Source organism: Aphanomyces invadans (genome assembly GCF_000520115.1).
Source record: "Aphanomyces invadans strain NJM9701 unplaced genomic scaffold supercont1.7, whole genome shotgun sequence".
Lineage (NCBI taxonomy): Eukaryota > Oomycota > Saprolegniomycetes > Saprolegniales > Verrucalvaceae > Aphanomyces > Aphanomyces invadans.
The window spans coordinates 819,883-829,956 of NW_008580152.1; the positions used below are offsets into that span (position 1 = coordinate 819,883).

The 10,074-nt window shown below is 54.8% G+C and overlaps 5 protein-coding genes across 13 annotated transcripts; 1 reads left to right on the forward strand and 4 right to left on the reverse strand.

The window, feature by feature from the left end:
* Positions 1-524: 524 nt before the first annotated feature.
* Positions 525-1,831, reverse strand: H310_04450 (hypothetical protein). Of its 7 annotated transcripts, XM_008868808.1 has the most exons (6): positions 1,606-1,831; positions 1,414-1,556; positions 1,273-1,358; positions 891-1,225; positions 754-836; positions 525-711 (listed from the first exon to the last, which is right to left on the reverse strand). In XM_008868808.1, the coding sequence occupies exons 1-6, from the start codon at positions 1,815-1,817 to the stop codon at positions 653-655; spliced, it is 918 nt and encodes a 305-aa protein (XP_008867030.1). In that variant the 5' UTR covers positions 1,818-1,831; the 3' UTR covers positions 525-652. The 7 variants fall into 7 exon arrangements, with proteins under 7 accessions (XP_008867030.1, XP_008867029.1, XP_008867034.1 ...); XM_008868807.1 differs by having other exon boundaries at positions 525-836; XM_008868812.1 differs by having other exon boundaries at positions 754-1,225.
* Positions 1,832-2,357: 526 nt separating this feature from the next.
* Positions 2,358-3,417, reverse strand: H310_04451 (hypothetical protein). The gene has a single exon (XM_008868814.1). The coding sequence runs from the start codon at positions 3,395-3,397 to the stop codon at positions 2,540-2,542; it is 858 nt and encodes a 285-aa protein (XP_008867036.1). The 5' UTR covers positions 3,398-3,417; the 3' UTR covers positions 2,358-2,539.
* A 1,219-nt stretch (positions 3,418-4,636) lies between these two features.
* On the reverse strand, positions 4,637-6,846 carry H310_04452 (hypothetical protein). Of its 3 annotated transcripts, XM_008868817.1 has the most exons (3): positions 6,237-6,846; positions 5,965-6,179; positions 4,637-5,872 (listed from the first exon to the last, which is right to left on the reverse strand). In XM_008868817.1, exon 3 carries the CDS (start codon positions 5,680-5,682, stop codon positions 4,738-4,740), a length of 945 nt encoding a protein of 314 aa, XP_008867039.1. In that variant the 5' UTR covers positions 5,683-5,872; positions 5,965-6,179; positions 6,237-6,846; the 3' UTR covers positions 4,637-4,737. The 3 variants fall into 3 exon arrangements, with proteins under 3 accessions (XP_008867039.1, XP_008867037.1, XP_008867038.1); XM_008868815.1 differs by having other exon boundaries at positions 4,637-6,179; XM_008868816.1 differs by having other exon boundaries at positions 5,965-6,846.
* Positions 6,445-7,501, forward strand: H310_04453 (hypothetical protein; the record flags this gene model as incomplete). Its single annotated transcript, XM_008868818.1, has 2 exons — positions 6,445-6,544; positions 6,890-7,501. 2 exons carry the CDS (start codon positions 6,445-6,447, stop codon positions 7,441-7,443), a joined length of 654 nt encoding a protein of 217 aa, XP_008867040.1. The 3' UTR covers positions 7,444-7,501.
* Positions 7,502-8,965: 1,464 nt separating this feature from the next.
* On the reverse strand, positions 8,966-10,048 carry H310_04454 (hypothetical protein; the record flags this gene model as incomplete). The annotated part of the gene is made up of 2 exons (XM_008868819.1): positions 8,966-9,573; positions 9,621-10,048. 2 exons carry the CDS (start codon positions 10,046-10,048, stop codon positions 9,051-9,053), a joined length of 951 nt encoding a protein of 316 aa, XP_008867041.1. The 3' UTR covers positions 8,966-9,050.
* Between the last annotated feature and the right edge of the window lie 26 nt (positions 10,049-10,074).

The window sequence follows — 10,074 nt, forward strand, 5'->3', positions numbered from 1 at the left end:
CTGTGAGCTTGTGCTTTTTGTTCATCTTGATGTAGTCGAACTTTTTGACGAGTTCATTAGCCTTGATATGGTCGTACGGTGGACATGGAGTTCAAGGTCATGCTTAACTTTTGCGCAACTTTTGGGATCTTTTGCCATGGTAAGGAAAATCGGCGCTCGTCTCTTTGGCTCAACCTTGAAGGGCGGCCTCCTCTGAGGCGTTGGCCATACGCAATGGGGTCCGCAAGTGAAAATTTTCCCGCCCATCGATGATGGGCGGGAAAATTTTCAAATGTGTCCTATTGTTTTGCACGTGTTCAAAAATGTAATTTTGCATTTTCTTCTGAATCTGTATGCGGAATTCTACACAATTGGATTTGATACATTCCTGATTGTAGCACGAATAAAACGATACTTTCAGGAGTTTATAACTCCGAATAAATCATGAATTCTGCAACGAAACGTGGTACTAGTATGTCCTAACGTTTCGCATCACACTCTAGTATCTGCTAAAGATAAATACGATCTATAAAAATCTAAGTCAGTGAACTCATGACGTGATCAACGTTAATCCAAGTACTTGTCGGTCGAGTCTGTGCCAAACACGTCGACAAAGTCAGCGAACTGTGCTGCGCAAAACACCTCAACGTGGGAACTTGCGGGTGGTTAACATCTACGAGTTGGCCGATGTTCCGTCGAAGGTTTCTTTTGCGTATTCATAGGCTAGCCAACCTATGCGCGCGTGAGTCTCTGAAGGGAGCAGACTAGGAGAACCGAGCATGGTGGAGAAGCCGGACGGGGCCATGGATCGCAGCGTCGGCAGTGGAAGAGTTCGAAGTTCGTGCATTGCAGTCGTGCTACGAGAACATCCCTTAGCAACTCAAGTCGCAGCCGCCGCCGTGACATCGTACAACGATTGCTGCTCGAAAGGAGCGGCGTAGTAGGTCGCGATTTCTCCGACAAGGCCAGACGTTGCCGCAGCGCCAACGATGCACAACGCGCCGTCGATGTCCGTGTGGTCGCCCTCGATGTCGTGCATGAGAAATGCTTTGGTGGCTTCATAGCTGGAAAACATTGCCAAATGCGTCAACGTGTGGCTGAGTAGGACGCCGGGTATGCGAAAAGCGCTCGGCTCGTGCTTGAATGCAGCCATGGCTCTCTCGGACACAGACCAAAGCGACCCGTGAAGGGAGCCAGCGACCGTACCAGCCACTATTGACACGCCAAACACCCACGGCACCAAGATCTAACGCATTTGATGCCTTGAGAGAGAGGAGAGGACGTGATTATTACCGCTACGTGTGGCGATGCGATTGTGGAAGGTGAAGTAGCAAGTAGAGAGGCAGTCGTCACTTCATAGCTGGTCCAAGTAACGCTACCTATAAGAAATGGTCATCACAGCTGCCAACTGCACAAGCGAATGAAGGACAGCACCCAAAATGGTCGACCGCACGAGGTTGGGCATCCATGTCGTGGTGGCCCACTGGACAAGCTTGACTGCTTTCGCTTTGGACGACGTTTTCTCTGCAATTTGCTCCTTAGCTTCTTTCATGTATCCCGTGACGTCCATGAGGAAGCTGCCATCCATGACGTGAGTTGTACAACGCCTGGATACGATGGGACCACCTGAGGTTGTCCGATGCAGTTGCGACAGCTTTCGTCGGCACTTTCGGCGTTCGGGGAAACGACCCCACAATCGGGTTCTGGAGGCGGATGCGTGTGACGGCCGTGCGCAGGGCATTCCTCATCGCGCCGCCCAGAGCTGCTTCTCCGTGCTCGGGGGCGTCATCCGCTCGTGCGTCCGAGTTGACGGCTGGAACGACAGTGTCGCTTGCCATTCCAAGGAGTCGAGATGTCGGATATTAAGAAGTCATCCGGATAAAATCGCGGGAAGTGCATCTTGGCGACCTGGAGGCCACTGGCTTGACTTCTTGCCAACTGTGCCGGCCAAGTGCTTCGTGCAGAGTTGAATGGGACAGCAAGCGGAACGAATGATGAAGAGTCCGCGAGCACTAGTCTCGGGCTTCATACCTACATGGGCATGACAAGGTATTCAACGTCACAGCGTCGAATTTCGCGCCAAAGTGGAGCGCGACGTGGTCGAGAGACGACAGAGTGATCGCCTCAGTGGAGGCTCAGCCTCCTGCACTCCTTGTGGACGCCAAGTTTTTAAGCGAAAGAACACATCGCCAAGATTGGAATTTAAACTCGAGACTATGACCATCGGGTTGGAGGCATCACACAGAGTGATGATTGTGAACACAGTCATCGGTCACCACCTCCACGTCTCCGTCCCTAAGTTGGACATCGATGTAAAGCGGGACGCCGCAAACGTTGCAAACGAAGTCGACAAGTCCATTGCGCGATGTACCGGTGGAGCGTAGTTTCATGTAAAGAGGGATGAATGCTCGAGTTTCAATTCTCTGTCGAGTACACTAAGCTGATCACGACAACTGAAAAGCATCTCGTAACTTTGCACATGCTCGATTCATGCGGAACACTTCGCCACTACCTTAAGTTTTTTCAAACATGCGCGTGTAGCACATTCACGGGACGGCCGCTAAGCGTCTGTCATGATTCGCGCTGTCCCAGACACCCGAATGGAGCTGCCACGCACGTCCGTGAATTCCGCTCGCAGGCGAGATGGAGCGCCCATATCGTCACCCTGAAGGATATCGATCGCACCGCCGTGTGGCCAGTTCAAATCCCGCAAGTACCCCGCCAGCGCGGCCGTCGCGGCCCCAGTCGCCGGATCTTCATAAACGCCACCAGAAGCAAAAGGGTTGCGGGTGTGGAATCGCTGGGCCGACTCGGCGTACACAAGCACAATCGTGACCAAGCCCAAGGCGTTCATGAATTTACGCCCGCATTCGAGGTCGTACTTCATGGCAGCCAGCGCCGCCCGGGAGCGGAGGGCCAATATCAAGTGGTCTGCACCTCCGTTTGCCAGGCCTGGTGGAAGCGTTTTGTCGAGATCGTCATCGCTGAGGCCAAATAGAGCCAATGCATCGTTCACTACACCGATGGGGGCGAGTTTGCTATGCGTAGGGGGCGATTGCAGCGCGACGCAGCTGCCTTCATTGGTCGACCGTCCTTCCACCGTGATGGTGGCATGGTTCAACGCCAACGTATAAACGCCATCTCCGTGCTGATGGGCCAACGCCGCGCCAAGGGCAATCGTAGCATGGCCGCAGAATGGTACCTCCGACTCAGGAGAAAAGTACCGCACACGCCAAGACGTCGGACCATCGCCAGTCGGGGCAGCAAACACCGTTTCCGAGAACCCAACTTGCGCAGCGACTCGCGCCATCTCCAAAGCGGGTGGTAGCTCCGCTCCAATCCACACTCCGGCAGGGTTGCCGCCGGCATTGCCGCAGGAGAATGCTGCGATCTTGAGCACGTCGGTGGTGGGTGTCATGATGGCGGCGAATATGTATGTACGTATGGCGTTCGACTTAGCAGCGTTTCGAACAGCACCTTGGAACAGGAGTGATGGTTGTTGGGACATCACCAACATTCTGCGTTTGTACTGTGTTCGAACGGCGCCGATGCTGTTCCGCTCCTGGCGATGCCGACGGCGTCGTCAAAGGCGTGTCTTCAGAAGGGAATATGGAAGGTGCATGTTGAGATTTGTTTGATGCTGGGGCGGTAGGGCCTGCGGAAGGTGCTGTACTCAGGACGTAGGAGAGCAGAGCACAACGTGCTTGCCGGGGAAGCGTCCGAGAAAACGAAGGCAAACCTAGTCGTTGTGGCGGAGGAATCATTAATTTAGTGAACGAGATGGATGCCACGACCAAACAGTTCATGCCTACCGAGCCATCGTCCAAGCGCCTGTCGAGAAGGACCAGCAGCGTACGCGATTTGGTGTCGCACCCACGAGTCGATAGAAGTGGAGTAAATTACAGTGTTAGATAGATTACGTTTGGAGTGCGCGATGAGCTCGAGGTCGATGGCTACGACAGGACTTGCAAGCATACGGACATGACGTAGAACGCGCCTGCAAGGCAAAACCAGCTCTCGCAGTCTCGCAGCGTCAACGAGGTTGAGTCCATGGAGTCCAATGCGAAGGACGGCACTTGGGGGCAGTTCGTGACTTCTGTGACTTGGCCAGGAGCGGATGGGGGCATGACTGTTGGCAAGGCAGCAATATGGAGAATGAACGCCCACGAATTTGTCTACCATGCACAATTTCGTGGAATGATCTGCCAACCAATATAGGGAATTCGCTCAAATTATGCCCATATACAATATATCTCCTTCACAAAGATCGCGTGGTGTCACCCCTGAGCAAAACTTCGCTCAAATAAGTTTACTGCGACACGAGCAAATTCTCAAAATAGATAATATGACCCAAACATGACGCTTCAATGTGCACTAGTATCAGGGTCGAATATATTCACACAGAAGTCGCGAGTGAGAGATCGGTCGGTGTGATCGACCGGAGGACGCTTATCGACCAGCGCTGATCCAGTGACTTGGTCGAGGTTTGCGCTGTCGTCGCGACCGATCATCTCGTCCTCTCGTGTGCAGCGCTTGGCTCTGGCACTTGCAAACCAATGGGTGGCTACCACACATCCATATGCGACGACGACGCTTTCTCGTGCTGCGGCAGAGCGTGTGCAATGTGTCCATGAGGTTGAGCCATTCATGCTCCTGCCAAGTGCACCCTTTACAAACAAACTCATCCCGTGCACACACACATTGGCAGTCATTCGTTGACACACAAGGACAACCGAACTAGGCGAGCATTGCATGTCTCTACGTCGAGCGCACGAGCCCGAAAGTCGACTTGAGCAAATCGAGCAGTTCGTCGGGATCGATGGTGTTGGTCCGAACGGTCTCTCCGTGTCTGGTTTCCTTGAATTCGTTGCCTGCTAGCTTTACGAATCCGTCGACCGTCCGTTTAGTGCATATTGGGATTTGCGTGAACCGGTTGTGGGGGTGCGTCGAGCTGTACCAATTGGCCATCTCGTAGTCGACATGCGCCAGTCTCGCGTCGGGCGAGAACACGTACACGGGGTAGACGGGGTGCGTTGGCCCCTTCTGGTAGCACAGCACCCGGTCGGTGGCGGAAAAGTCGTCGGGCGCGGTCGAGGGATCGACGTAAAAGTCGCCCGTCCACGTGTCTGCGTGCATATGGCGAACCACATTGGCCAGTCCAACTTCGTACGATTCCCCAGAGGCCATGGTTGTCTTAGTAGATGTGGGCGACACACGGATGGGAATGGGCGGCTCGCCGCGCGCTCCGAATCCGACATCGCACAGAAACTGTTCGTTCGTGTCGATTGTCACGAGAAGCAACATGTGCGTCATTGCCTTGGCAAGGTACTTGCCCTTGGTCGAATCCACGGCTGGCGCGATCACGCGGCCACAAATTGTCTCCACGGCGTAGCCCAGAGCTCGAAGGGCCGTCGCCAACAACGCGTTCTGTTCAAAGCACCAGCCACCTCGACGATCCAGCACGAGCTTTCTGAATATTCGAGCCGGGTGGAGAGACACCCGTTCACCAATACTCACGTCGGCGTGGGCTGGGTCGACGGGAAACACTCGACACGCCGCGAGGTTCTCGAACGGGATGGCGAGGCGATGATGCTGGACGAGCAACGACAGCTGCGCGAACGAGTGGGTCGGTGAAGCAGCCAACTCTTGTACGGTGAGGTTGATGCGAGTCAAGTACGCGTCGAGGTCAAAGTGGGCATGCATGGTCGAATTTCGTTGTAGTCGCCTGACCAGCTGCGCCGTCGACGGTGGCCGAGTCAATTGCGTCAACGTTTGGAGGAAATGATGGTCCGATTCTGTTGTTTTAAAATACTTGAGGTGTTGCACGTCAAAGTTTCAATCGAATTTAAAATTTGTGAGATGAACAAACACTCTTGTTTGGACGATGGCATGCCTAGACATGACGCCATTCCAAACACTCCTCTCCTGCGTTGCATCGGCACAACTAGGACGTCGAATGCTGGGGAAGCGAACGGATGGACGTACCGGTTGCATCTGGCTGATGGATGGCTCATCCAAGGCAAGAAGAATCGATGGACAAGCGAAGCGCCCCATATCAATCCCCCATTAAAAAACTTGCTGACACGGCAGACGTCCCGCCAGGCCTCTCTCCGCACGAGTTTGCGCTGTAGCCAACATCGGCAGCGTTGTCCATGCAGACGGCATACCATATTGACGACGCATCGTCGGCCAACATGAACCTGTCGCATTGTCAAACACCCTACCGTTGGAAAAAACCAGGTCGACCCAAGACGCACCTTTCGCACAATCTACACGATCGTCGTCGATGCACACGGAGAAGCGATTCGTTCGACGTGGTTGGCCCAAACGAATGGACGAACGATTGGACCTGATGTCGTTCCTGGACCACGTTTGAAGTGTTCGTGCTGCATGCCGTCGACGACACACCACCTCACGCGCATGGCAATTCCAATGACATGGGCACGTTGCTCCGTCCAGATGACCATGGCAACGGAGTTGGACAAGTGCAGGAAGGAGCGAGGCGCGTGCTGCCATGTCGAGCCCAACAGCTCCGGCACGTGGGCCATGCTCGTGTCGGCGACGTGTTCGTCGCAACCAACCTCAACCGACGTGAGAAAGCGCTGGCGGCGTGGTACTCCGGAGTATTATCCAAGTCGGTTGCAGGCGGCAGTCCCTCTTGGTGAGCCTCCAAGCTTGGTCACGGTCGACACATATCCAGTTCCGCTCTATACCATATTTTCTTCGTCAAAAAATTGCCCCCACCATCTGCCCGCAGGCGAGGGAGAGATCAACATCACGTAACGATCGCATCCCGACGGCGCCGTCACGATGCGCAGTAGATTCAATGGCCGGCCAATCCAATGCAGCCCTTGACTTGGTTGGCCGGCGCTGAAAAAAAATGTGATGCGCCCATGTGTGTAACCCACAGTCAAGTGCGACGAGACCGGCCTCTACCGCGTCCACGCGAATGAGTTTTCGCTGGCTCGTCTGCGATATGTCGCTGGCGTCAGGGGCCAAACGAACACAGGGTGCTTCAGTGGCGGCGACCGTGGCCCGCCGGCGTCGATTGTTTTCGTCGCGCCATTGTTCAAAATGGTCGTCCAAGTCAAGCAGCCGTTGCTCCAGCTCAAAGAAAAGTGGCTGGCCAAGCATCAAAAGCCGCAAGTCGGGCCGTTCGCGGACGAAATCACACAGATCAAGGAAATCTTGAAGGACCACGACACGCAGTGTAACCTGCTTCCCCTCAAGTTTCATCGCCACATCAAACCCCCCGTCCAACCGCTCCAGCGCCACTTGGTCGAAAAGGAGGTCGTGGCGGGGAAAGCGGTCCCGTTCAGCAAAGTCATGGTCAAGAAGGAGCGCCGCGCCATGAAAATGAAAACCGTCGTTGTCACGGCCCCGCTGCGAACCATCTACGAGTCCGACGACTACGAATCCCAGTGCAAGCGGCAGCATGCGCCCATGCCGACGTTGGTCAAGTAGACATCAAACTAATTTAGTCCCTATTTACTACAAGTTGCATGTATCATGCAAAACGATGTGCCTTTGGCCAACTTGACGCCCGGAAACCCACTCGCAGCCCATGGCGGCCACGACAGAGTCGGAGGAAGTTCGCATGGGTTTCATTGACTCGTGCGGGCCGAAAAGGAGCAACACTTGCCAAGCAGAGCCACGTTCCGTTGTAGGGGGGCCGTACAATGCCACTGCGGTGTACAGATACGACAACGTGTTGTACACAAAGGCACGCAGCGATCGATGCGTGGGTTCAAGTGTAGTTCCGCCGTCGTGGAGTCGCGGGCGGTGAGACGTTCCTTGACGGGTACACGACCGAGCAATCCCGCGCTTGGAACCCACGCCAGACTCGGGCACCAGGTCGTCTCTTTGTGCGTGATGCATAGAGAACCAGCGCCAAGGTTCATTGTCGCAAGGGCGGTAAGCTTCAATCGTTGCATCATATCCACTGGTTGGCGGCCTTTCCACGACAGCTCAACCCAACCCAACGTGTCTCGCCTCCCGCTCGAATCCGACCCCAAGCTGTCGCACACAACACCATATACACTGCTGCTCCACATCTTCATCCACTTTGGAGCCATCCGCCTCGTCCCAAACTGCACCGTCCCCTTAGTGACCCAACCTCTGGCCGCCATGTGAGACAGACGTTTTGATCCCGTGCACGTCGTGGCCGTTGTGACGAGCCTTCCCGTTCAAGTTTCGACTCGCATCACTGGGTCCTTTGGAGCCACATGCGTTCGCACAGGCGGTATGGAAGCATGGCTGCTCTGGAAGGCTGACGTAAATGAAGGCAACCCCCGCAACACGTCTTGCCCCTCTGTTGTCTTGCGCCAGTGGTCATGACCGTCGGCTTGCCGTGTCCACAACGGCGACCTCGATGGCAATTCCAGAGGCAGCTTCATGCGTCATCGTACCGACCTGCTACGTGCCTGCCCACATTGCATACAGCGGAATTCACTTGAGGTTTGTATGTCATACACAAACGAGGTTAGACACTTGACATGTGTGAGATAAAGCCATCGCGCGATTCCACACACACTCCTGCCGCCTCACGCATTCACTCTGTCGACCCCAGACTTTTGAGTAGTGTGCAAGCACAATTGTGTGCCCGGCATCAGCTACACACACAGACGCACGAGTAGTCGACTGGAGGCTCGGCCGAGAACACCCCCCGAGTCGCCAACTTGTATTCCATTCCTCCTCAAGTTCAAAATGAATATCGTACCACCGCAGGTAGAGGTTGCAGGGGGCGGGGATGCGTACCAGGACGTGGCCGTCAAGAGTCGCATGGGCGAGTTGGATAACGATTGCGGCATTTCGCGCACACTCTACCCCGCACCTCTTCCTCCATTGCCGTAAAACGACTCTTTTCACGTCCATTTGACTCGCATTATGGTGGCAGGGTGGACCTGTTTTGCATGTTCACTTGGCCTCTGGCCAACGATGGTGGCATTGCTCGCGACAAAGTTGCCTGCTTCATCCAATGCAAACGTGGGGTAGAGTAAGCGATTTTGGGCGTTTACATTCGAACAAGAGATCTCAATGCACTCCTTGACTGACCGTACGTTGAGCCGTGCTCAGACCGAGTCATGTGCTGGAGGTACAAGGCCAAAGTGGCTCTTCAGCACGTCCAGGAGCGCTTCTTTCGATTCTAACGTCGTTGATTCGATCCATTCTCCGCATTCCAAGTGCTTGAACGTCATGCCGTGAACGCATTTGAGACCTCTTTCGGTCCGCAACACGCACACGACATGGGGGGCCAGTGGACTCTTGGGGCTAGTCGAGCAGAACCAGTTGGACGGCAAGTAGTCGGCGTGGGCCATGGAATCCGTGGAAGAGAAAACATAGCTCACTCGGAACTCATCGTCCAGTTTTGCTTTGTAGTACAGCGCCCACAAGGTTGGAGTCGACAGGTCATTTCCTGGCTCGGCCAGTTGGAATCCCCCCGTGTACGTGTTGGGAAGATTCAAATCCCGTACAATTTGCACTTGCTTCATTTGGTACACTTCCCCCCCCTTGGCTTGAACGAGAGAGCTTTCGTTCAGCGCTAGAGCCGCGGGTGGCTGGCCTCGGCCACCAAACCCGACGTCGACAAGGTACCTAACGATTCAAGCTAAATCTCGTTGGATGCTATGTCGCCCACGTACACAACATTATGAACAGTCACGAGCAGGATCATGTGAATGAGGCCAGTAAACTCGAATGCTGGAGGCGCTGCCGGGTCAGTGGACGCAATCGGGAAGAGGGCTCTGGCGCTGAGCGTGTCGACTGTGTATCCAAACGCCCGCAGTGCCGCGGCGAGGAGTGCGTTTTGTTCAAAGCAGTAGCCTCCTCGGTTGTCGACGACCAACTTTTGAAAGATCTTGTCTGCGTCGAGAGATACACGCTCGACAGAAACATCTTCCACGTGGGCGGGACTGACTGGGAACGCTCCACACACGGCCAGGTTTTCAAACGGAATGGATTGCCGGTGGTGCTGGAGCAACGTGTCCAAGAACGCCAGCGACGCGTCCGTCGGTGCGTCCGACAACTTGATGCGCTCGAGATACGCACCTCGGTCAAACGTGCTGCCCATTCGTGAAATGAACAAGCGGCTGGTTC

What these genes read in the sequence shown, in the direction of transcription:
- H310_04450 (XM_008868807.1), bottom strand. Translation starts at nt 1,817, where the DNA reads ATGGCAAGCGACACTGTCGTTCCAGCCGTCAACTCGGACGCACGAGCG. An exon ending in ACTGCATCGGACAACCTCAG is followed by an intron (nt 1,557 to 1,605) that starts GTGGTCCCATCG and finishes CATGGATGGCAG; the next exon opens with CTTCCTCATGGACGTCACGG. An exon ending in TCGCATCGCCACACGTAGCG is followed by an intron (nt 1,226 to 1,272) that starts GTAATAATCACG and finishes CAAATGCGTTAG; the next exon opens with ATCTTGGTGCCGTGGGTGTT.
- H310_04452 (XM_008868817.1), bottom strand. Translation starts at nt 5,682, where the DNA reads ATGCATGCCCACTTTGACCTCGACGCGTACTTGACTCGCATCAACCTC.
- H310_04451 (XM_008868814.1), bottom strand. Translation starts at nt 3,397, where the DNA reads ATGACACCCACCACCGACGTGCTCAAGATCGCAGCATTCTCCTGCGGC.